The sequence below is a fragment of the Piliocolobus tephrosceles genome, chromosome 16, assembly GCF_002776525.5.
Source record: "Piliocolobus tephrosceles isolate RC106 chromosome 16, ASM277652v3, whole genome shotgun sequence".
NCBI lineage: Eukaryota > Metazoa > Chordata > Mammalia > Primates > Cercopithecidae > Piliocolobus > Piliocolobus tephrosceles.
Genome location: NC_045449.1, coordinates 22,401,396 through 22,426,078, shown reverse-complemented (window position 1 = coordinate 22,426,078; position 24,683 = coordinate 22,401,396). Strand labels below are relative to the sequence as shown.

General features: G+C 46.7%; 1 protein-coding gene across 3 annotated transcripts; it reads left to right on the top strand.

The window, feature by feature from the left end:
• The first annotated feature begins 4,445 nt into the window (after positions 1-4,445).
• On the top strand, positions 4,446-19,967 carry LYRM9 (LYR motif containing 9). 3 transcript variants are annotated; one of them, XM_023183889.3, is made up of 4 exons: positions 4,446-4,502; positions 15,469-15,612; positions 17,785-17,877; positions 18,796-19,967. In XM_023183889.3, the coding sequence occupies exons 2-4, from the start codon at positions 15,487-15,489 to the stop codon at positions 18,811-18,813; spliced, it is 237 nt and encodes a 78-aa protein (XP_023039657.1). In that variant the 5' UTR covers positions 4,446-4,502; positions 15,469-15,486; the 3' UTR covers positions 18,814-19,967. The 3 variants fall into 3 exon arrangements, with proteins under 3 accessions (XP_023039657.1, XP_023039655.1, XP_023039656.1); XM_023183887.2 differs by lacking the exon at positions 18,796-19,967 and adding an exon at positions 17,971-18,582; XM_023183888.2 differs by having other exon boundaries at positions 4,476-4,502; positions 15,449-15,612.
• Positions 19,968-24,683: the final 4,716 nt, after the last annotated feature.

Genomic DNA, 24,683 nt, shown 5'->3' with positions numbered 1-24,683 from the left:
TTTCTTTCTTTCTTTCTTTCTTTCTTTCTTTCTTTCTTTCTCTTACTCTCTCTCTCTCTGTCTGTCTTTCTTTCTTGACGGAGTTTCACTCTTGTCACTCAGGCTAGAGTGTAATGGCGTGCTCCCTGTAACCTCTGCCTTCCAGGTTCAAACAATTCTCCTGACTCAGCCTCCCGAGTAGCTGGGATTACAGACTCTCACCACCACACCTGGCTAGCTAATTTTTGTATTTTTAGGAGAGAGGTCTCACCATGTTGACCAGGCTGGTCTCGAACTCCTGACCTCAAGTGATCCACCCACCTTGGCCTCCCAAAATGCTGGGATTATAGGTGTGAGCCACCGTACCTGGCCTCACTTCCCTATTTTCTCACTTAGTGTTTTCTAGAACCACCTTTTAAATAAACTACTTGCTCTCAAATCCTTGCTTCAGGAGCTTCTCCAGGGGGAATCCAAACTGAGGTATATGTAACTATAAATTGTGATGCATGCCATGGAGAAAGGTACAGTCTACTAGTTGGGTGGAGGGACCTGCTCCATTATGGGGTGGGAATGTGGATGTCAGGGAAGGTGAGGAAGAGATCTATTAGCTGGGATCTAAAGGAGGAGTAGGGTGGAAGGACATGATACAATGAGTGTATGAAAGGCCACTGTGGCTGCCACAGAGGACAGGGACATGGATGGAAGCTTAAGAGGCCAGACTCTGGAGGACCTCGTAGGACTTGATAAGGAGTTTGGCATATGTATTCAGAGAACACCGATAAGCCATTAAGGGGACTACAGCAGGACAGCGACAAGATTATACCTGTCTCTAACCATAGTAGAGAAGGATAGGAGAGCCCGCATGGCAGGGACAGAGTTCAGAGGCCTCTGCTATGACGCAGGGTCTTGCATGGAGTTTTGCACATGAAGGAGTCTACTCCTTCAACAGATGTTTGCTGAAGTGGAAGGTAACTATTAACCACGTAGCTGACTGACCAGAACACCCTATTTCCTGGCCAAGTCGAAAAATGATTTCCCTTCGTTAATGTTGCCTTTTTTTTTTTTTTTTCCTGGGCTGCTACACTTAAAACTCTATCAGCCCTTTCTCTTGGGGACAGCATCAATAGGATAACTCCTTTCTACTTTTTACTCATTCTCCACTTCCCTCCTTTTCACTCTCTTCTTTCTCTCCTTCTCTTCACCCCTTTGTCTCCTCTTTCTTCAAATAGTCCTATTTAATAAAATTGATTATTTCTTACAGTCTCCATTTCTATTAATGGTGGCATATAATTCTTGTCTGTGGACATCTCAAGACACTGCAGATGTAGTCAGTGAAAACTGAATTACACTTTGTAAGCAAGGTAATCTTAAGTGGATCTTTGGTCAAATGCTGTCAAAATGCAAAAAAGAAGAATGCTCCCAAGCACATTCACTCCTTTGGTAATATTGCCACATACACATCCAGCATGCACTTGAACTTTTTATGAAAAAGAAATTCTATTCCAAAGGTGATTCATACAAAAATTATGGGTATGTGTGTGTATGTTATTTACAATTTGAAATCATGAGACATCGAACATATTTTCAAGAGATAAAAAAGTGGGGACATATTCAGAGATAACATACATCTGATCACCAATGTGGTTTCACATGTGGTCACTGTTAATAAATTACTACAGAACACGCTAGAAACAGAGAATGATATATCAGCAAAGTTGGATTTATGGTGCTGCAGAAAGTAACATAGTACAGAGGACCAGGAAGGCTGAAACCTAGCCCATAAATTAATCTCCAAGTGTATGTTCTAAATAGTCACAATTGTACCCTTTTTCCTCGTGTTCCTTTTTACAAAAATATTTAAATCATTGCTCATCCCTTTCTTTCACCCAGCAATTAAAGAAAAACAAACTAGATGTCTGAGATTTCACATAACCTTTCATACCCAATATTTTTATTGTCTTAAATCTTGAGTAGTCAGCAAGAGTTGTGTTTTGCAATACGCTGGGGTAAGGAAGATCTGTTCACCCCATTTTCCATTTTCGCCCCTGGTGTCCTCTTCTGGCATATTCACCCATCACCCCATGCCCCTCACCCTGTGTTCTGGCAGGATTTGAGACATGCAAATTGCAAACTGGTAAATAGCAACTTTGCATATGTTGAATAGAAGAGAACAACGTGGTACCACTCATTCTGTTCTCAGGGAAATCTGAGATAATGGGGAGCAAGATCGAGGGCAGACTGAGGGTCTTAAGTAAGTATTTTCTTCAAAGTGTTTATTATGCTTATTAAACCTATTGTACACTGATGAATTAATTTGAATTATTTACATGGTCAACCTTAGAGACAATAACCTGATTTAATCAGAGGATGCAAATGTTATCATTTCTCTTTGAAATCTAAAAGCAGGTTTAAACTGGAAACGTCAGGACTTCTTGTATCTTTCCCTACAAATATTGGTTACAAACCTGCAGTTGTCAGGCTAAATGACATAATGTCAGAAATCAAGAGAATGTGGTGATGTATTTCTTAGGAAAGTCAACAAATTCCCCTGTGCGAACATGTCCCCTGGACAGTGGGTGACTAATTTCTCAAGTAAAAAGTCTATTTTGTTTATCTGTAAATATCATGCACTGTCTGACGTAAGGGTGTTCATCTGCTAAAATTTCCGTGTATAGGAAAATGACATGGTAAAAATGGTTGGGGTTTTACTAGATTATGAGACTGGTGTCATTTTAAATGAATGTTTGGACTAGTAAAACTTATTTCATTTTACTATTGAAGCTGTAAGAACCTAAGGTTGCTGTCAAGTTAAAAGGTTCAAATTTAATTATTTTCAAATCTAGGTTTCCATTGTGACTTGGAAAAAAAATTAGAGATTGCTGTTCAAATCTCTTCTACTTTGGAGTTTTTTTTCTTAGTGTTTGGATGTTTATAAGAAATTTTTGTGAAAGTTAAAATCTTGTGTGTTTGTAAAATTGGAAGAGTCACAACTGATTCTGAAGGTGGAGCCTTTCGGAGGTAAAGCAAACAGCTTGCATCTTGAATATTTTATGAGATCTAGGTATTAGAACCATGTTTCTGATGCGGGAACACAGCGATCTAGGAACAAAAGGGAGATGAGACTAGAGAACAGACTGTGAAATTTCTTAAAATTATTAAATGATCCTAAGACTGAGCACAGGAGTGGATGATGTTACTGCAGATTGTTCTTAATAAGGGCTTTAAAAGCTTAATGATTTATTGATTGGCTCTGCACTAATGACGTGCCCTTGATTATGCATGTGTAAATAAGAGGGCTGATTTATGAGGGTACAATTGTATCTTTCAGATATATTTGTCCAAGTCTACATCTTTAAAATAAATGGAGGCAATTATCTGAATATTTCAAGGGAGGGAACCCCCCATTTCCACAACCCACCCCCGATTTGAGGGAAGTCTAGTATGTTAGGTGAAGAGGAAAAAAAAAAAAAAAAAAGAAAACAGAAAGCTCTAAAGGGAGTTAGGAACAAAACAAAACTTCCGTTAAGAAATATCCCTGCTTCTCTTTTCTAAGAGAAGAAAAATAGATTCCCAGGTGCCATCGGGGAGCAATGTTTTACTTAAAAAAAAAAGAAAGAAAAAGGAAAAAGAAAAAATTGTAAGAAGTTGTCCTGTTAAATCAACGACACATGGAGTCTAAGGAAATCAGCCTTTTCGTTACGAACAGGTTTAGAAAGCCCTGGAGAAGAGAGACGTGAACAGAAGCAATATTATCCACTAACCACCTAACTCCCGCTTAGACATCAGCGGAGAGATCAGCAGCATCATTGAACAGGGGGTTTGTCTTAAGATAATGACTCATCTTTATTTCTTTCAGGATATAAAACTTGTATTTAAATCAATTCAGAGAAGCACTTGAGCTTTAAACATGAGAGAGCAGGGAGAGCCTATTTAATAAAACAGCACTATTTCATTTTCAAAGAATGATACTGGCAGTAGCTCTAAGTTTAAATTTTGTATTCTTTTCCTCAATTATAATTATAGATGGGTCTGAAAGGAAGCATGCTTATTACTGTCATATTTATTCTTTTGACAGGTGTTATGGGACTGTAATTTGATGAAATGATTCAAAACGCAGATTCCTATCCAAACACAATTCTTGTCATCAACACGAGAGGTTCAGGAAAAGTCCTCCAGCAAGCCTTTCAGAGATCTTGAACACCCCTACTATTTTTGCACAATCCATATTCAGGAATAAGGAGGAGAGAGTACCTTTAGGGCTTATATCCGGCGTAGCAACAGCCAGAAGGCAGAGTGGGTGTTTGAGGTAACGGGTAACGAAGGCTGTTAGTGGGGACAGCTTTCCTTTTTAACTGGGTGGGGTCGGATCAAGGAAGAGGCACCCAGTAGGACCCCGAGTCCCGCGCGCGGCCGGCAGAGGGCGCTGGGCTCACCGTCGCCGGGCAGGGGCGGTGCCGCTTAGTCCCCGGGGCGCAGGCGCACTCGTCGCCGCGGCAGCGGGGCTGGCGTTCCCCTGGAGGCTGGTGAGCCGCGCCGCGCAGGCCGAGGCCAAGGGCGGGGGCGCGGGGGCAGCCGCGGCTGGAGCCACTGGGTGGCTGGGGCGGGCTAGGGATGTGGCGGCCTCGAGCGTCCTCGGACCTATAGAAGACCTAGGGGCCACCCGCGCCGGCATTTTTTCCTTAGCGGTCCGCGCTCTTTCCCCGGAGAGCTGGGTGCACCGGAGCGCGGCTCCCGGACTTGACACAGGCCTGGCCGGGCGGCCCTGGAGGAGCAGGAAAGGCCTGCGGCGCGAGCGAGGGGCGCGGGGTCCGGTTCAGCCCGGCGGTCCAGCCTCTCAGAGGCTCACGGCCTGGCTACTTTTAAAAGGAGAATGTCCCCTCCACCATCCCTCTGCCCGCGGCACCTGGTGGCCGGCGCAACCTTGACATGCTGATTTATGCTTCTGCGTAAGAGCAAGTTGCTGTGTGGCCGAAACCCTTTCGCTCCTAGGATTGATCCTTTTTGTGGTTATTGTTTTAAAAACAGTTTTATTGAGATGTAATTTACGAAGCATACAGTTCACTCATCTAAAGTGCACAATTCAGTGTCTTTTTTTTTTTTTTGAGACGGAGTCTCGCTCTGTCGCCCAGGCTGGAGTGCAGTGGCGCGATCTGGGCTCACTGCAAGCTCCGCCTCCTGGGTTCACGCCATTCTCCTGCCCCAGCCTCCCGAGTAGCTGGGACTACAGGCGCCTGTCACTACGCCCAGCTAATTTTTTGTATTTTTAGTAGAGACGGGGTTTCACTGTGTTAGCCAGGATGGTCTCGATCTCCTGACCTCGTGATCCGCCCGCCTCGGCCTCCCAAAGGGCTGGGATTACAGGCGTGAGCCACGCGCCCGGCCAATTCAGTGTCTTTTAGTGTATTTGCAGAGTTGTGCAGCCGTCACCATAATTTTTTAGAACATTACCCCCCAAAAGAAACACCTCCTTTAGCTGTCACTCCCCCCTCCTATCTCCTCCCATTCTCCCAGCCCTAGGCAACCACTAATGTACTTCTGTCTCTGTAGATTTGTCTGTTCTGGATGTTTCGTATAAATGGAATCATACATTAAGAAGCCTGTTGTGACTGGCTTCGTTCACTTAGCATAACGTTTTCTGGGTTCACCTGCCATAGGTTCGTGACTTCAGGACAGTTTCCTACTGGCTTTAGTTTCCTCTGGTAACTTGGGAATCAGTTGACATCTGTGGAACTTCTGTTATGGTTCAGGTACTATAAACTGGAAGAGTAACTAATAACAGTATATATATATGTATATATATATGTGTATATATATATATGTATATATATATATGTATATTTTCTTACTCATTTCCCCTCCTTTCACAGGTGTTGAACTAATACAGTGTAGTCTCTTGTCCTCCAGAAGCTTACAGTCAGCAAGGAACAGATAGCCAAGTAAAGTAGGAAAGGGTAAGATGTTCAACACTGGGCACAGTGGCTCGTGCCTGTAATCTCAGCACTGTAGGAGGCTGAGGAAGGAGGATCACTTGAGCCTAGAATTTCGAGACCAACCAGGCCAAGACCTCGTTTCTATAAATAATTTAAAACATTAGCCAGATGTGGTGGCCTGTGTCTGTGATCCCAGCTACTTGAGAGGCTGAGGTAGAATCGCTTGAGCCCGGGCAGTTGTGACTGCAGTGATCCCTGATCATGCTACTGTACTCAAGCCTGGGTGACAGAGTGAGATCCTGTCTCAGGCCAAAAAAAAAAAAAAAAAAAAAAAAAAGATGTTCAAGCACTTAAGATGTGCCAGCCCCTGTGCTAGGCACTTTCCATATGTTAGCTAGGTTAGTCTTTACAGAAGCCCTGTGAGGTGGGTTATTCTTTTCTCCAGTTTACAGTGGGAGAAGCAGAAGTCCAGAGAAGTCAACCAGGTTGACCAGGATTACACAGCTAGTAAATAGCAGAGGTAGGCTTTTAAACTAGGGTTCTTTGTCTCCAAAACCTGCTCTATAATCACAATAATTATATATGTGTGATTATAATCACAATAAGTGATTACAGAGCAGTGTGATGACTGTAATAGGGGTGTGAATAGCATGCAATGAAAGCCTGAAGGAGGTGACAGGGAACTGGACCTCTAAGGATGAAGAGGAATTCTTGAGGCAGGTGAAGAAGTATTCTGGTAGGGGAAAGCACAGCGTGTTTCATAGATGATATTAACAACAACAGTTAGTAATAAACACGTAGTGTGTGCCAGGCATCATGCTTAGTAGTCTAGGAGCGTTATTTCATTCTTACAACAGTCCTATGTAGGAAATACTATTTATTAGGGCCCTCACTGACAGATGGGGAGCAGACTTCGAGAGAGAAGTTAAGAAACTCATCCAGGGTCCTAGAACTAGCAAATGATGGAACCAGGATTTGAACCCAGACTATCTGATCCCAAAGTCCTCCAAGTTCAGTCTGTGGCTAAAATGCAGGAGGTATGGGAGGGACAGCAGGAGGGGAGATTGATGAGAGGGACTGAAACAGATCTCAGAAGGCCATGGGTAGAGAACTCTCCACAGAGGTTCTGAGGAAGGGGAGTGACAGGGTGTGCTTTTTAGGAAGTGTTCTTGGGTGGCACTGTGTGGATTGGGCTGGAAGGAGGGAAATAGATCAGGAGGTATTCGGATAGTCCCAGCCAGGTATGGGTACAAAACTGGGAACCAAGGTAGTGCCAACAGGGACGAAGGGGGCAGGAAGGGGGTGAGGGGACTGGAGAGCCTTGACTGTGTAGGAGAGGGACTGGGGGAGGCAGGGATTGCTGCCCCATTGCTAGCTTGGGAGAACACAGATGTGCAAGATGGAGCCCTGGAGTGGGTGGGGGTGGGAAGCAAAACCACTCCATTCCTATTTTTCAACTTTCCCCGTCAAGAAGAGTAATTGCATATTTAAAAAATGGCCTGTGCAGGCTTAATTTAGCTTGTATCAGTGCTCAATAGGGCATAATTTCTGGTTATTTTCTGCAGTTCCATTCTTTTGTTCTTTTTTTAATATATGACTTTTTCCCACTTATTTTTAGGTGCCTATATCGGGACATAGGTTAGGGAAAAGGACAGTGGGGTTAAATGGGACTGTGGGCCTGCTTCTCAACATCTGTGCCAGTGATACCACTTGGCTTCCAGGAAATTCCCTTTGTAGCTTTATTTTCTCTTTTTAAAAATTCTGTCATATTCTCCTCTGGATTTGGTAAGAGCTTTGTTGTTAAGCATTTCTTTAGTTGCTCATTTCCTTTATCTGTGTAATTGATGTCAGCCTGGTGACTCTTTCTTTCTTTTGATTTTTTTTCCATCTATATGCAGGGGGAAGCTGCAGATGATGTCCTTGGGTTTCAGAAAGGCACGGAGCAAGGTTTTGTAGAGAGGATTGAGGAGTACTGGATGGTAGTGCAGTCAAGTGCCTTTATAAATGCTTGAACCTAGTCGTGCATGAATCCTGCTGGAGTTCTTTGTGGGGTCCTTAGTCCTGATCTGGTCAGTATTTTTATGGGTGGCTCAGACATAGCAGGTGGTTTCACGAAGCAGATAAGGGCATAGTCTTTGGAATCAAATAGACCTAGATTCTATTCTGGGTCTTGCTCTATACTAGCTTTGTTGCTCCTGGCAAGTTACTTAACCTCTCAGGGCCTCAGTTTCCTCATCTATAAAGTGGGACTAATGATACCTACCTTAAAATATTGTTGTGAGGATTAAATGAGGTAAAATGAAAAGCTCTCAAGCTTGTCATGTCCTACCCATTCCCTGGATGGGAGCCATCGGCTTTGCACAAGGCTCTGGGTTGGAGAGCTAGGTACACCAGACTGTTCATCTCTGTGGTCCTAGGGCTGGGTCCAGAGTTGTACACATGCTAGATGCTCTGAATGGCATGGCGTAGTTGACTGATGCTTCCAGTATATAGGGTTACTCTCTTTCTCTTTGTCCTTACCCCGTGTTTACCTGGTATGTGACTGTTTCTGTGCTCTTGTTTTGTTGAATTGAGTTGGATAACATTCAGTCATATAACAGACCCCCACCAAGGATGGTGGCAGATTGTGACTCTGGAATGACCTCATAAAATAAAAGATGGGGAAACAGACTTAAGAACAGCTCAGGAGCCAGGCGCAGTGGCTCGTGCCTGGAATCATAGCATTTTGGGAGGCCGAGGCGGGTGGATCACCTGAGGTCAGGAGTTTAAGACCAGCCTGGCCAACATGGCGAAACTCCATCTCTACTAAAAATACAAAAATTAGCCGGGCATGGTGGCATGAACATGTAATCCCAGCTCTTCGGGAGGCTAAGGCAGGAGAATTGCTTGAACCCGGGAGGCAGAGGTTGCAGTGAGCCAAGATCGCGCCATTGCACTCCAGCCTGGGGAACAAGAGCGAAACTCTGTCTCAAAAAAAAAAAAAGGAAAAAAAGAGCAGTACATGGAAAATTGCCTTTGAGCCAAATGCCAGGGCCACGTGAGGGCCCCAGCAGAGAATGCAGTCTGAGCTGCATTCCTTGAATTCCCAGGTCAAAGGAGGTGACAGGACCACTGCCTGGGGAGTTGGTCAGAGCGTGGCCAAACTGTTGTTTTCCCATGGGACGGCATGTTTAAGAGTCGTATCAAAAATAAAGGTACGTGTATTCAGAAGAGGGCAAGTGGGACGGAGACACTTTGAGACGCAACAACACCTCCCGGCTGCTTACACTGGAAAAGGGACTAGGGAGGGGCTGGGATAGTTGACTGTGAATAATGAAAAGCTGGACTTGGGAGTAGGTGAGGGAAGATTTTTGTCCCAAAGAGTAGAGCTCAGACCAGTGAGTGGAACTTTACAATGGGGAATTTTAACTCAGAACTGGAGGGACTTTCCAATAGCTTGAACAGAGTGAAAATGGGGGACTTGTGAGTTCCCTGCCACTTGGAGCACATGTAGGGAGAAAAGCTGGGTGGCTCCCTGCCAGGTATGTTTTTAAAGCAATTTTTTATTAGGAAAATTTTCCAAATGTATGGAAGTTGAAATAACAGCGCAGTGTTCACCCTTAACACCTACCATCTAAACGCGGTCTGAACATTCTGCTGCATTTCTTTGTCTTCCTCACTCTTCTCTCTGTGCTGTCTTTTGCTGAACTATTTGAAAGGAGGTTGCAGACCTGATGACATGTCACTTCTAAATCCTTTCGCCTGCATCTCCTGAGAGTAAGGTGATGCTCCTACATAACCACATCAGTCTCATGACCCAAGAAAATTCGTAATTCACACTACCGTTTTCACGTCCAGTGAAGATTTTCGTTCAGGAATTTAGCAAATCACTGTGACCACCATATGGAGAATGGCTGGTGGGGCCCGAGGGCAGGTGGATACCCTTCCAGCAACCCCGGCAAGAGCCTGAACTAGAGGCCTGACCTAGAGTAATGTGGGGTGCTGAAGGCTGTTTCAAGGTAACCACTGAGCATGGTGGCCGGGTCAGTGAGGGCTTTCAGGAGGAGAAGCCAGGCCACAGAGCTGAGTGTGGAAGAGGCAGGGGGTGTGCAGGAAGCAGAGAGGGGCACAGTAGGCAGAAGTAGGAGGATTCATTCAAAATAGAAATTGAATGTCCACCAGGATAGTTAATTTTATGTGTCAACTTGACTGGGCCACAGGAGGCCAGGTATTTGGTCAAACATTATTCTGGGTGTTTCAATGTGGGTATCTGTGGATGAGATTAACGTTTAAATTGTTCGATGGAGTAAAGCACACAGTCCTCTATAATATGGGTGAGCCTTTTCCAATCCATTGAAGGCCTTAATAAAACGAAAAGTCTAAGCCTCCCCTGAGTAAGAGAATTCTCTTGCCTGTGGCTTTCGAACTGGGACATCAGCTCTTCTGGGTTCTACAGCAGCTTCCAGCCTTTGTATTTGAACTGAGACATTGGCTCTGCAGATTTTGGACTTGCCAATCTCCATAATTGCACGAGCCAGTTCATTATAATAAACTTCTCTCTCTGTCTCTCTCTCTCTCTCTCTCACACACACACACACACACACACACACTCTCCTATAGGTTCTATTTCTCTGGAAAACCCCAACGAATACATCTACTCCACACCAGACATTCTGCCCCAGTGCTGAGACCGTAACAGGCAAACACAGCATGGGCTGTTATGGAGTGTGCCATACAGGACTCGGTTTGCCTGGACTAGGCCGTGAGTGCTGAGAGGTGCAGATGAGGGGTAGGTAGGGGCCAGATCGAGAGGGGCCTTGCAGGCCATGGACAGAAGCCTGGATTTTATTCTGTAGACCAGTGCTTTCCACACTTCAGGACCCTCATGATTTTTGCCAGGTCCACATTTCAATTGCATTATTTGTTTGATACATTAAAAAAAAAAAAATCAATTTTATACCCATTTGAAAAAATTGCTTTAGGCCATTAATACCTATGAAAACGTGTTTTTTTTCCCCCTCATTACACATGAAAATAAATGTAAAATCATTACAATAAAAAATACTGGCCATATACTACTTAAAATGATTTCAGGTATTTGTTCTACATTTTGGGAAAAGTTGCCATGAATGATGGGGGCAGGGGTGGATATTAGGGGTTTTATGAAGGACAGGACACTTTGAGATTTATGTTTTAGAAAGAGTCACTCTGGCTATTGGGCAGAGTAGGATGGCAGAAAATGGACTGGAAGACAGGGAGACCAGCTAGGGGCTGTTTCAGTTGTCCCAGACAGAGTCTGAACCAAGGGTATGCAGTGGAGTAGAGAGGAAGGGAAAAATATAAGGGGCATTCAGAGGTGGAATTTGATAGGACTTAAAAACCAGTGGCATGGGGCCTGGCGTGGTGGCTCATGCCTATAATCCTAGCACTTTGGGAGGCCGAGGTGGGCGGATCACCTGAGGTTGGGAGTTCGAGACCAGCCTGACCAACATGGAGAAACCCCATCTCTACTAAAAATACAAAATTAGCCAGGCGTGGTGGCATGCGCCTATAATCCCAGCTACTAAGGAGAATCACTTGAACCTAGGAGTGGGAGGTTGTGGTGAGCCGAGATTGCGTCATTGCACTCTAGCCTGGGCAACAAGAGCGAAACTCCATCTCAAAAAAAAAAAAAAAAAGAAAAGAAAAGAAAAAAGAAACCAGTGGCACGGGGATTGAGGAGAAGGAGGAACCTGGGTTGACTGATGATTTTGGTTTGGTTGCCTGGGAAGATGGAGGAGCCATCACAGAGGCAGGGAGCCAGGGTGCAGAGGCCAAGATCAAGTCCAAAGGGCAGGGCAAGGGAGGTAAGTGTTGCCAGGCCCAGAGGCTTAGACTGCAGTTTTAGCAATGATGCTATGAGGTTCACTGCCCCTTAAATAATAGCAAACCCACGCTTTAAATCAAATTAAAACATTTTAGTTTAGCTCTTCTAAGTGGACCCACACATGTATTCTCTACTAGTTATTACTGAGAATGACTAAGTATTATAATTGAGCTGAAAATAATCTGCCGCCCATACTTGCTGGGTTGGTTACTAAGTATTGCTTGAGTTTTTAAGTAATGAAGCAAAGTTGTGCTCTTTCCAAATGTTAATTTTGAGGACTGCAGATGGTAACCATCTGTTCCGCGACTAGCATTTTACAATATTTGATTACTACTTTATATAGTTTGGGGAAGCCTGCCAGTGGAGTCTACCCATCGGCTTGGGGACTTTGGTGGTATGTCTCCTGTGGTTGCCCCTCATGGTCTTGGTCACCCTGGAACAGGTTCCCCTCTGATTTCTGGGTGGTGAGTCAGACTGGCACAGTCATGATTGATAGCAGGAGGAACTTGAGAAGCCCTGTCCTGTCTGACTCTTCCTTACAGCCTGGAATCATCAGAGGGCATCATGGAAGAATTTGTGAGGTCAGGGTCTGTCCATCAATTACAAGTTTTGGGTTACAAGTGACAAAGCAACGAACCCCAGCTGCTTTGGTGAAAGGGGATTAATTGGCTCAGATCATTGAGAAGTCTAGGGAAGGACTTCCTTCAGGTAGATGGTTTTAGAGCCAAAATGAATTTTTTTTTTTTTTTTTGGTCAGACTCTCACTTTGTATCATCCAGGCTGAGTGCCATGGTATGATCACAGCTCACTGCAGCCTTGACTGCCGAAGCTCAAGGGATCCTCCCATCACAGCCTCTTGAGTAGCTGGGACTACAGGTGTATGCTACCATGCCCAGTTAGTTTTTTATTTTTTGTAGAGACAGGGTCTGCCTATGTTACTCAGGTTGGTCTCAAACTCCTGGCTTCAAACAGTCCACCCATCTCAGCCTCCCAAAGTGCTGGGTTTACAGGCGTGAGCCACCACCCCTGGCCCAGATAAATTCTTTGGGCTTGTTTTTATCTCAGGGTCTCAGTTCTGCCTTCTGCTATGTGAGTGTGGTCTCAGGCTTCTCGAGGAGGCAGGATGGCTTCACTGAGAGAGGGTCAAATCCTCCCAGCATCAAGTTTAGAGGGAAGGAGCTAGAGTCCTTTCATGCCACTTCAGAAGCGTTGCAATGCACTCTGATTGGATTAGCTTTTGTCACATGCCCGTGTGTGAGCCAGTCCTTATACCCACGTGGATGCAGGGCTCTGATAGTCCCACTCAGACCTTCTGGGCTGAGATCTGGGGAGGGGTGCACCCCAGATCACACACTGGGGCTGTTACTAGAAGGGAGACTGGATGGTGGGGGTCAGACAACCACCTGTCTACTCCAGCATCAGAGCAAGAGTCCAGGGAACCAGGAGGAATTGGCTAACGTAGCAGAGGAGACACATTTATTGTTGCCGAGGAGATAATGGGATGTAAATGGAATGAAGGAGCCTCTGGAACCAGCTACTTCCTAAGCTTCCCTTCTTAGTTTAAGGGCATCTGATGGATTTAGTTTCTGGTTCTTTTTGTAAGGTGAGGGGAGGGTTTTTTTTTTTTTTTTTCCGATATGTTCCTTCAAAACTAAGACCAGTCACTAGATCTCTTTTAGCTCCTTCATCTGGAATATAGCGGGTGTCTCTCTGTACAGGGGAGATAGTAGCTGCATTCTGTTTAGTTAACAGTGAGTGAAACCCGTTCTGGGCCAGGCACTCAGCCCAGAGAGAGCCACAGGCAAGGTAGCAGGTGAGTCCCTGGCAGCACCATGAGGGGGCACTGCAGCCCCACAGAGGACAGGGTGAGTGCCTCTGTCTCCAGAGAGGGACAGTGAGTAAGGGCTTCCAGGAGGAAGGACACTGAGCTGAGCCTGGAAGGATGAATAAGGTTCCTCGCACAGAGAAGATGGGAAGGAGGCCATGGCCAGGGAACTGCATGTGCACCAAAAGGCACCATATTTGGTGGTTTGAGGGGTCTGGGAGCAGTTCATGTGACTGACTGGGATGCGCCCAGGACATTGATTCCAGAGCTCACGTGGTACGGTGTGGAGGAGACTGGAGTGACAGGCCAGGTACTGGGACACCAGGCAGATGCTGTGGCAGAGGTTCAGGCAGGAGCCTGATAAAAGCTTTGCAAGCCCATATATTCTAGGACCTACCATTTAAAACAATCTATACTCTCATAGTTCCCTTAAAACAGAAGAGGTTAGGCTAGAGTAGTGGGTTCTTTAGAGAGACTGTTAATACAGAGAATATGGGTTCTGCAGACATGAAAGAGAGCTTGCTGTGTAATTCCATTTATACAAAACTCTGGAAAATGCATCGGTTGCCTGGGGATGGGGACGTGGGGAGGGCGGGAGGGAGGCATTACAAAGGGTATGAGGTAAATTTTGGGAATGATGGATATGTTCATTCTCTTGATTATGGCGGTGATTTCTCTGGTGTGTACCTGTGGCAACACTTGTCAAATTACATACTTAAGTATATGAAGTTGGTTATATGTCAACTATACCTTTAAAAAAAAAAAAAAAAAAAAGGCTCTGAAGCCAGACTGCCAGAGTTCAAACCCAAGCTCCAGCTTTATCAGCTGTGTGATCTTGGGCAAGTTATCAGACCTCTCTGTGACTGTGTTCATTAATCACATGTGAAGTGAATAGAGACAAACAAGTGCTCATTGTGATTCTCTTTTTTTTTTTTTGAGATGGCGTCTTGCTTTGTCACCCAGGCTGGAGTGCAGTGGTACTATCTCGGCTCACTGCCATTTCCACTTCTGGGGTTTAAGTGATCCTCCTGCCTCAGCCTCCCAAGTAGCTGGGATTACAGGCATGCACCACTAAGCCTGGCTGATTTTTGTATTTTTAGTGGAGACAGGGTTTCACCATGTTGGCCAGGCTGGTCTCGAACTCCTGACCTTAAGTAATCTGCCCAACTTACAGGTGTGAGCCACCACGCCCAGCCCATTGTGATTTTTATGATAACTCATAGCAAAATGAAATCACGTGCCCACGTTGTGGTGACTCTGTCCAGCGTCTTCTCTGTGCAGAGTCCCCTAGATTCATGTTTCTCAGACTTTAAAATGTGCATGCAAGTCTCCTGGCATCCTTGTTAAAATGCAGGTTTGATCTGGTGGGTGTGAAGTGGGGCCTGAGACTGCATTTCTGTTGATCTCTTGGTGCTGTGGGTTTTGCTGGCTCAGGAGCACACTTTGAGTTTTGAGGCTCAGGCCTGTAGGCATTCTCCCTCCCCTCTGTGGCTTGGTGCCCTCACCAGACCAGGGCTGATGTCGGAGCTGGTTTCCTAGTGATTTTCCTAGTGATTACCCCTCAGGGTCTTCCTGCTTATCTACCCTACCCTGCCTGTGAGGGACACCTACTCACGCACCATCTGAAGTTGAGTTCCAGAAAGAAGACGCCAGGGATGAGGCTGTACATCTCCCTCCACACTCACCCTTGGTCTTGCGGGCCTGCTCTGGGCTAGAGCTTCTGTAGGACTGAATGCCCAGCCCACCGCAAGGTGCAGGCTCCATGGGATGGGACAGGAGGGGCCACTGTACTGCACCAAGGCTGCTTCCCAGAGTACTGGGACCTAGGGGTCAGGGCTGAGTATAGAACTTGGCTTGATGCCCTAGAAGTGATGCTCCTTGTTTTCCAGGGACAGAAGGTCTCACGGATGGCCCCGCTGCCAGGGGCAGAACTGGTTCAGAGGCCACTGCAGCTCTACCGATACTTGCTGCGCTGTTGCCGGCAGCTGCCGACCAAGGGCATCCAGCAGCATTACAAGCATGCTGTCAGGCAGGTGGGAGCTGGGTCCACCAGGTCTGGGGGCTGCCTCTAGTGGCAGGCTTGGGGGTGCGGGTCAGAGGCCAAGGCCAGGGCACAGAGCTAGTCTCTGAGATGGTGGTGAGGTGGCAGTGTGGTAAGAGCCACAGGAAACCAGTGCTGGGCAGCCCAGCTCCTCTCTGTCCAGGGAACACAGGGTACATCAGCCAGCATACCAGCTGTGCTAGGGCACGTATGAGGCAGCTAAGTGGGTAATTAAAATAGACTGTGGGGCATGACATCATTTAGGCAGGCATCCCTGCCAACAGCGTACAACTTGAATTTAATCCTGAGAAAACATCAGGTAAACCCAAATTGAGAGGTCATCTACCACACAACTAATAGGCCTGTGCTCATCAAAAATGTCAGTGTCGTGAAACACAAAGAAAGAACTGTTCTGGATTAGAGAACTCAAGAGATATGGTGACTAAATGTAATGTATGATCCTAGACCAGAAAAAATTGCTGTAAAGAATATTACTGGGAGCCAGGCATGATGGCTCATGCCTGTAATCCCAGCATTTTGGGAGGCTAAGGCAGGCAGATTGTTTGAGCTCAGGAGTTCAAGACCAACCTGGTCTTTTCTACAGAAAAATCAAACAATGAGTTGGGAGGATTGCTTGAACCCAGGAGGTGGAGGCTGCAATGAGCTGTGATTGTGCCACTGCATTCTCACCTGGGTGACAGAGTGAGAACCTGCCTAAAAAAACAAAACAAAACAAAACACTATTACTGGGGCAGTGCATGAAATTGGAATGTGGGCTATAGATTATAGTGTTGTTTCAATGTTGAGTCTTCTGAATTTTATTATTGTGGTTATGTCACAGAATGCCCTTGTCATTAGGAAATACACATGGGAATGTTTAGGGGTAAGGACAGGGTGTCTGTAACTTATTCTTAAATGCTTCTAAAAAGACTTATACATACTTATATAAAGAGAATGATAAAGCAAGTGTAGCAAAATGTTAACAATCAGTGATTCTGATAGGAAATTCTTTGTATTATTATCACAACTTTCTGTAAGTGAGAAATCATTTCCAAATAGAAAGTTAGCTAAAATTCATACAAATATAATATGGAAAGTAAAAAAAAAAAAAAAAAAAAAGGAGGTGGCGGTAGCCACAGAGGGCTGTGGAAACGTGGAGAAGGGAGCAGTTAGCTATCTGGGGAGTCAAGGAGCGCATCCCAGAGGTGGATGCTGAGGGGGCTCCTAAAGATGAGCAGGGGGATGTGTGGGGCTGGGAGTGACGGGGAGGGGAAGAGGCCAGTTCTGTTTCTTTTTGAGATGGAGTTTCACTCTGGTTACCCAGGCTGGAGTGCGACAGTGCAATCTCGGCTCACCACAGCCGCCGCCTCCTGGGTTCAAGGGATTCTCCTCCCTTAGCCTCATGAGTAGCTGGGATTATAGGCACGCGCCACCACACCCGGCTAACTTTGTATTTTTAGTAGAGATGGGATTTATCCATGTTGTCAGGCCGGTCTCGAGCTCCAGACCTGAGGTGATCTGCCCACCTTGGCCTCCCAAAGTGCTGTGATTACAAGCGTGAGCCACCACGCGTGGCGCCAGTTCTTTTTGGAAAGCAAAACCTGAATCTTAGATTGCTTCTCAAGGGTGAACATCTGGTCAAAAGCAAACAGCATCCCATGCTCTGCATTGGGCCTGGGTTGATTTCCTGAAACTACTCTCTCTACTGCCTCCCCTTCCTTCCCTGTGTGGCTTTCCTAGCACTGGGCTGAGAGAAGCCCTACTTCTTCCTCCCTGCTGTGAAACCTATGCAGAGATCTCACCCTGGGGAAAGCAGCTTCTTCTGAGGAAGAGAGATGGACGTTTCCCCTTGGCCTCCACTGCCTGGTAGCTTTTGGGCCCAGCTTGATTTAGGGGTAACTTGGGGGCCAGTCTTTGCACCTACCTTGGTGGCTTTGCAGACACATAGACTAGGATTCAAATGCTATTGTTCAGCAGCCAAGGGGGGATTTCAGAGCCTTTGTTTCCTCATCTCTGTGTGAGATAATCGTAACTGTCTACGGGGGATGAAGAGAGCTGCTGGGTATACAGTGCCCAGCAGTGTCCCTGGCCTGTGACTGGTGCTCTGAAGCTGTCGGTCCTGGGAATTTTGCCTAGTCATCTTTCCTTATGCTTAAACTTGCAGAGTTTTCGGGTTCATTCAGATGAAGACAACCCTGAGAGAATCCAGCAGATTATTAAAAGGGCCATTGAAGATGCTGACTGGATCATGAACAAAGTAGGTGCTTGGCCCCCGGGCTCTGCCTGCGAGGAGCTGGGGTGATGATGGCTGTGATCCCCATGACCACTAGAGGCCACTCCTGCCCCACAGTTGAGAATGGTCCCTGTGGAGGAGGCCACCAGCCAGCTGCTTCCCTCCTCCAGAAGCTGAAAGGTGAAGGCAGATCCCTTCTGGTTGCATTTATATTCTGCAAGTGGGGAGGGGCTCTTACTCTTCGTCCTTAAAGGCAAATTTCCGCCCAACAGTGCTGATGGAGTTGAGAGGGTCAGTAGGAAGAAGGAGGGTGCCAGAGCCGGAAGAAGGAGAGTGCCAGAGCCGGAAGTGGCGCCATGACGCCGCAGACAGGAAAGCTGTCCTGGGGAGGGACTCCCTGTCTCGGGGGCGTATTCACACTGGGGCAGAATTATGGAGGAAACATTCAGTATGTTTTGGTGGAGGAAGGGAGGGAGTCAGGAATGTTGACTGGCTTCTTGGCCCTTAGATGCTGGTATTAGGAGGCCCTAGAGAGTTGGAGTGTGCCCCTACCTCCCTGTCCTTTTAACTTGCTCTCCAGATATGGGACCCAGGGTCCATTTTCAAAAACCCAGTGATTATAGCAACTGGCTTCCAAGGGTCCTCCTCCACCTGGGATTTTTTTTTTTTCCCTGAAATAAGACTCAGAGAGGACAGGCACCCCAGTTTTCCTTATTATCCTCCCTCCCCACCCGTCAGCTTCCTTTTTCATTAAAGAAGAAAAGGAGTCCAGGCATGAACTAGAGATTTGGCTGTCCAGTGCCTCTTGCCTGGGTTTCACCACCTCCAAGAAGCCCCTGCAGGAGGCAGGTGAGGTCCAGATGATGGAGGCTTGAGATTTCCCCAGAGTCCTCCTGCCCCTGTTGGCTTCCCTCCTCCACTTCAAATCTCTCTGTCTTGCAGTATAAAAAACAAAACTGAGAGCCCGGAGAGTGAGCCTTCCTGGCCTCTGGAAGTTGAGAGGCCCCTCTTCTGGAGCTCAACAGCAGCAGCAGGTTTGGAAGATCCATTGGCCTTGTTGGCTGAAAGCTAGAAATCAGGGGAGAAGCTGACCTTGCTTCGGAGGCTCCTCTTGCCGCGACCATGTTGCCAGCTTCCTTTATGTTTGCACTTCCAGCCACTTATGATGTGAAATTTGGGGAGAATGTGGTATTTTTTTGTTTCTTTTGTGTGTTTTTTATTTTTGTGTTTTTGTTCTTTTACTTTTCTCTGAAAGTGATTCATTTATTCTGGAGATCTCTTTATCATTCTCTGAGTCCCAGAGCAGATGTCCCCTCAGGTAGCAACCTGTACAGAAGAAAGCGCATGGGTTTTAGAAGCAGACAGATCTGGATTTGAATCCCAGATTCAGTAAGATGAAGGTGAAGTGCCTCACACAGGATGTGGCACATGACAGTGCCTGAAGGGCTCCCTCCAAGGAAGCCGTCCTGCCCCACCCCCTCCTCTGCTCCTTCAGCGCCCTGCACAGCTCTGCTCCAGTACACGCCGTGTCGGGTCTCAGTTATTTGTTTGCGAGCTTGCTCTGTCCCTGCTTGTAGCCCCTGAGCCCTCGCAGTTGTTACACACCCAGCAGTCTGCCAAAGAGCTGCTTTTCCTGACCACTGTCTCTCCATGCCCAGGGAAGTCAAAGCCCTGGGCCTTGCCTTTAGGGAATTGACAGTGTCTGTGAAGTGGTGAAGTGCCCACCACATGAACCAAGGAGAGACACCAAAGCAGCTGCGGTAGACTCTGGCCTGTCCAAGCCTCTGTGCACCTGCAGTCTGTTTCCACTGGCCCTTCCCTGCTTTGCCACCATCGTGGAAGAATGGAAGTGGGGGGAGAAGGTGGGTGGGCTCAGGGAGAATGACCAGAGTGGCCAGAAGATGCAGAGAGAAGTCCCGCTGGGATTTGAGTGTTCCCTAAGGGCACTCAGCCACAGGGATGAACTAGTGTGTGTTTGTATCCTTGTAATTATGTGAGTTAAAATGGCTCAGAGATATCTATGTGTGCGTGTGTACTCCGCTGACAATGAAGTAAATATATCAATTTGTGGAAGCTCGTGTGTCTTCTCAACTGATAAACCTTACATTCCCTAAGCATACGTTGTACCCCCACTGAGTGTCATCCGCTCTTGAGAACCTACAGTCAAGTCAGACAAAGCTGCCCAGGAGGGGTCATTCTTCAGAGAAGGTGGCTGGGACTGGCCCCACTGCTAGACAACAGTTGATGAGGTCACATCTACCCCACTAGGGTATGAGCAAGCTGAGGGGTTTCAGGCTAGGGCCAAAGCTGAGCCAGGCCCCTGTCCACACCCCTGTCATTGAGCTGGGGGCCCCTCCTCAGGTGGCAGGGCTATATTGTAATCATAGGAGTGGGGCAGCTGTATCCCAGATGTTTCCCCAACAGGAGAGAACTGAGTGAAGGCTGACAAGGGTTTGGGATAGAGTTAGTGTCACTTGCTCTTGACCAACTCCTGGAGTGGTTCTGTGACCTGTGGTTCCTGGGTAGGTCCTTGGTCCAGCTGTGCTGACTCGCCACGTGTCAGACAGTGGGTGCCCAGCTCCAGCATGCGGCTGGCCTGTGAGGGAGCCAGCAAGGGGGTGGGGTGGGTGAACGGTGTGTTGGTTGCTCTCCCCCAGCCCCTGTGCTGCCACTGAGGGTAGTGAGCCCGGTCATGCAGGGGCCCACGGTAGGGGAGGCAGGATGCATGCGGCACTGTGCACGCAGGGGCACTGTTGAAGCCTGGGAGAGCCTCCCATCCTCAGCAGCAGCCTCGCCTTCCACCCTGCCCTCTGACTTTCACTACTCCCAGCCCTGTGTGGACCATGGGGATGGGTCCTTCATTTCTCCTCTCAATTCTCAAATGCACAGAGTTGAAGGTTTCCAGAGTAGCCTCCAAGCAAATGGAAGAGGGAGATGAAGGTTTGACCCAGAGTCAGCCAGTGTGGCCTGCTGGAAGGGGCTCTGGAGATACATACACCTGAATTTGAATCCCAGTCTGTCACTTAGTGGTGGTGTGATTTGGGGCAGATTTGTTAACCTGTCAGGCTCACTTTTTTCACTGCTACAGGTTGCACATCCCACGGGGTGGTGAGATTATGGCAGTGCACACAGATGGGCTGTCAGCCATGTGGCTTCCATCTCTTGTTTTTGGTTTACCTGGTGACGACATTTCTCTCCTTTTCTTTTCTTTTTTCTTTTCTTTTTTTTTGAGATGGGGTTTTACTCTTGCCCAGGCTAGAGTGCGGTGGCACAATCTCAGCTCACTGCAACTTCTGCCTCCCGGGTTCAAGTGATTCTCCTGCCTCAGCCTCCTGAGAAGCTGGGATTACAGACGCCCGCCACCACACCCAGCTAATTTTTGTATTTTTAATAGAATTGGGGTTTCACCATGCTGGCCAGGCTGGACTTGAACTCCTGACCTCAAGTGATCTGCCTGCCTCGGCCTCCCAAAGTGCTGGGATTACAGGTGTGAACCACCGTGCCCAGCCTACGCTTCTCTTTAGGTGGGTCCTTACGGCTCTCCCTGGCGTCCACTGTACAAGCAAAGTGTCAGCAGGAAAGCATCTGACACGTGTTGTCCACACTTAGATACTCCTTTGGATTCACATTGCCTTTCTGGGGTGCATTTGCATTATAAAGTTTCTGGGTTTATCTGTGTAGCGAAAGACAGATGTTAAAACCCGCAAGGGCCTCCTTTGCAAGACCCTGCATATCTGAGGCTGACTCCTGGGGCAGTGCTAGCCTTGAGTCCTACACGAGCACATGATGCCTGGGGCAGAGCCTATCCTGCACTGCACAGTTCCATTTCTCGCCCCTGTGCCCACCCTGTCTTCATTGAACATTTACTGCACAGTCTTCCCTCCACGCAGGAAGGGACTCGCAGTCTAAGGGAAAGACAGGAGTGGATTGCCTGGAGGCTGAGCAACTGTGGCTCATAGGATGTGATCATAACATAGATTTATCTTTTTCTCTCACAATTCCTTTGTATTTTTTTTCTGGAGGTTCCTGTTCTCCCTGTCCCTGGATGAAAACTGAGACAAAGTCTCAAACATTCTTGGCTGGACTCAAATTTTAAAAACCCAAAGCGATGGCTACTTTTAAGTCACAAAACAGTTTCAATGCATGAAGTGAAATGTCCAGTCTCAGGAAAATAAAATTTCAAAACTTGAATTAAGATTCAGGCATCTCCCTTTTTCCCAGTTGGGATCTGCTGCAGAGAGACCTCTGTCAGAGAAGGGCACAGAAGCATCTTTGCTAGCTTGCGAGAGGGGCATTTCAGGCCAAGGAGTAGTTTAAGCAAAGGACAGAAGTAGCACCACTTGTTCAGGGACTTGCATGCTGCTTGGTGTGGTTAAGACATCGTGGTGAGTGGAGAAAATAGGGGTGGAAGTAGAGGGTGTGATGCTGGAATACACCACGGGAACCAAATCGTGCAGAGCCTTGCAGGCCTTGCTAAGGAGTTTGGACCTTCTCCAAAGGGGTGATTTTGTAATCAACCCTTTAGGTAGTTGTCTCCTCCACCAAAGAGTGAAGCCCTTGAAGCCAGGAACCAGGTATTGGTCATTACAGAACCCTCCAGGCCGGTTGTGTGTCTGCCCCCCAGGCTGTGAGCTCTTAAGTGTTGGCTTAATGGAAAGAGTGATGATCGCAGGCAAACTGTGATGTGTGCCTTTCGTTTGTTTGTTTCTCACTGCTTTCTAGTAATGAGAAAGGCTGGGAGATGGTGAGTATTTCTTGGCTAAGTCTTCTTACCACCGATGGATGCGAGCTGCTTTGGAGGAGGGAACACTTGCCCTCACTGCACAACTGGCAGGCACTTCCTCCAGGAAGTTTGCCTTGGTGCAGAGAGAGGATTTCCCCCAAAGTAAAGGTTACCAAGTGCTGAAACCCAACCTTCCTCCCATCCTCTTGAAATGAACCTGTCCATTTTGCCTCCCTAGTGGGTGGAGATTAACTTGAGCATCCAAAACAAACAAAACAGACACCCTTTTTGCGATGATGGAGAACCATGGCTGTGGCCGGTTTGACCTGAGGGAGTAAACTCGTTAACTTGCGTTGGGTGACTATAGTTTGAGATGATGAGAGGCTTTAGAACAGTGCCTTACGGGATTAAGAGCACCATGTGGAGCAGGTAGGCACAAGGTCACCCCAAAAAGGCACATGGTTTCAATAACGAATCAAAGAAGCAGGGTGCAGGGTTGGAGCCAGTTAAAGCAACCTGCTAATGAACTGCTTAGAGGCTGCAAGATTGCTTTTGAGCCTCTCCGAAGAAATGAAAAAATGTTTCTCAGTGGAACAGCTTCAAATCTTTCCTTTAAAAATCTGGTGAGCAAAGGAGGAGGAACACTTACTAGCGTCTACCGCATCCCTGGACTGAGCAGATGATGAGGACACAAAGGAAGAATCAGTCCATAGACAGTGAGCTCCGCAGGAAGGACTTGGTTTAGTTCACCACTCTCATCCTGCCAGCACCCAGCACAGTGTCTGGCATATAGTATGAGCTTCCCAAGCATTTGTTGAATGAATACGTCACAGTGCTTGCCTCTGGAACTTACTGTCCACTGGTAGACTGACCTTTAATCCCGTACACACTACGCAGTGTGAGAAGTGCTAGGGCTCTGTATGGGTTGCAGTCGGGCCCCAAAGGAAGAGCATGCCCGTTTCGTCTGCAGTGTGCCGTATATTCATTTACCCATTCATTCTTTAATTCAACAAACATAGAACACCTCCTATTTATGGAGAATCCCATCTATATCTCCATCTGGACTGGGTTATGAATGGTTTAATTTGCTCTTTTATTGATCTGTATGGCTTCTGGAAATGGGTGGCCCCATCAGTTTTAGGTGGCTATGATTACACACAGTAATCCAGAAGCTTCTTTCATGTGTCAATTTTTAAAGTATTATTTTTCTAAAAGTTTGTTTCCTATTTATAGACGTTAGTTCACACACACACACCACACACACATACACCACTACCTATAACTTTTGTTGCTAACAAGTCTGGCTGAGAAATAGTGAATTCTTTGACATGTTTTTCTGATACTGTCATCTTTCTATTCACATGACGAATCTTTAAAACTCTTGAGTAAGAGAAGGTAAGAGGAATTGTCCAAGAGGACAACTTGCCAATCCAGCCTTAGCCTGGAGGTAAACAAACATCCTCATCCTTGTCTTCATCTTTGCTGCAGTGTGAATTTCATGCTATCTCTGGTGCAAGCCCCTATTTTTTTCCCTTGCATACTTAGTTGGGTCAGAAAACAACCTGGGTCAGAACCCTGGCTTAAAAGTGAACAGAGGGAGAGCACAGGGAATATGGAAAAAACCTTCATAGCCAAACAAAAGCTTCTTCAAATGTAGGGAGCCATTCTCATCCACTCATGTTAAGCATTAATCAAGCACTATCCACCTTCTCAGCTTAACACTCCCATTAAAAGGGCAAACATGCTAATGGAAACCAAATACCAAAATAGCCAAAGGATCTGAACCGGCATTTCACCAAAGAGGATATACAAGTGGCCAGTATGCACACAAGAGATGCTTCTCAGCCATCAGGGAAATGCAAACCAAAACCACAATGAGTTACCACTTCACACCCAGTAGAATGGCTATAATAAAAAAGAGATAATAACAAGTGTTGGTGAGGATGTGGAGAAACTGGAACCCTCATCCACTGATGAGGGAATGTAAAGTGGTGTAGCCACTTTGGAAACAGTTTGGCAGTTCCTTAAAATGTTAAACATAGAGTTACTATTTAACCTAGCAAGTCTGTTCCTACGTATATACCCAAGGAAAATGAAAACACGTTCA

Bases quoted from the DNA above. Each gene is read 5' to 3' on its own strand.
- LYRM9 (XM_023183887.2), top strand. From the start codon at position 15,487: ATGGCCCCGCTGCCAGGGGCAGAACTGGTTCAGAGGCCACTGCAGCTC. The intron at 15,613-17,784 runs GTGGGAGCTGGG...TTAAACTTGCAG, and splicing joins ACAAGCATGCTGTCAGGCAG to AGTTTTCGGGTTCATTCAGA. The intron at 17,878-17,970 runs GTAGGTGCTTGG...CCTGCCCCACAG, and splicing joins CTGACTGGATCATGAACAAA to TTGAGAATGGTCCCTGTGGA.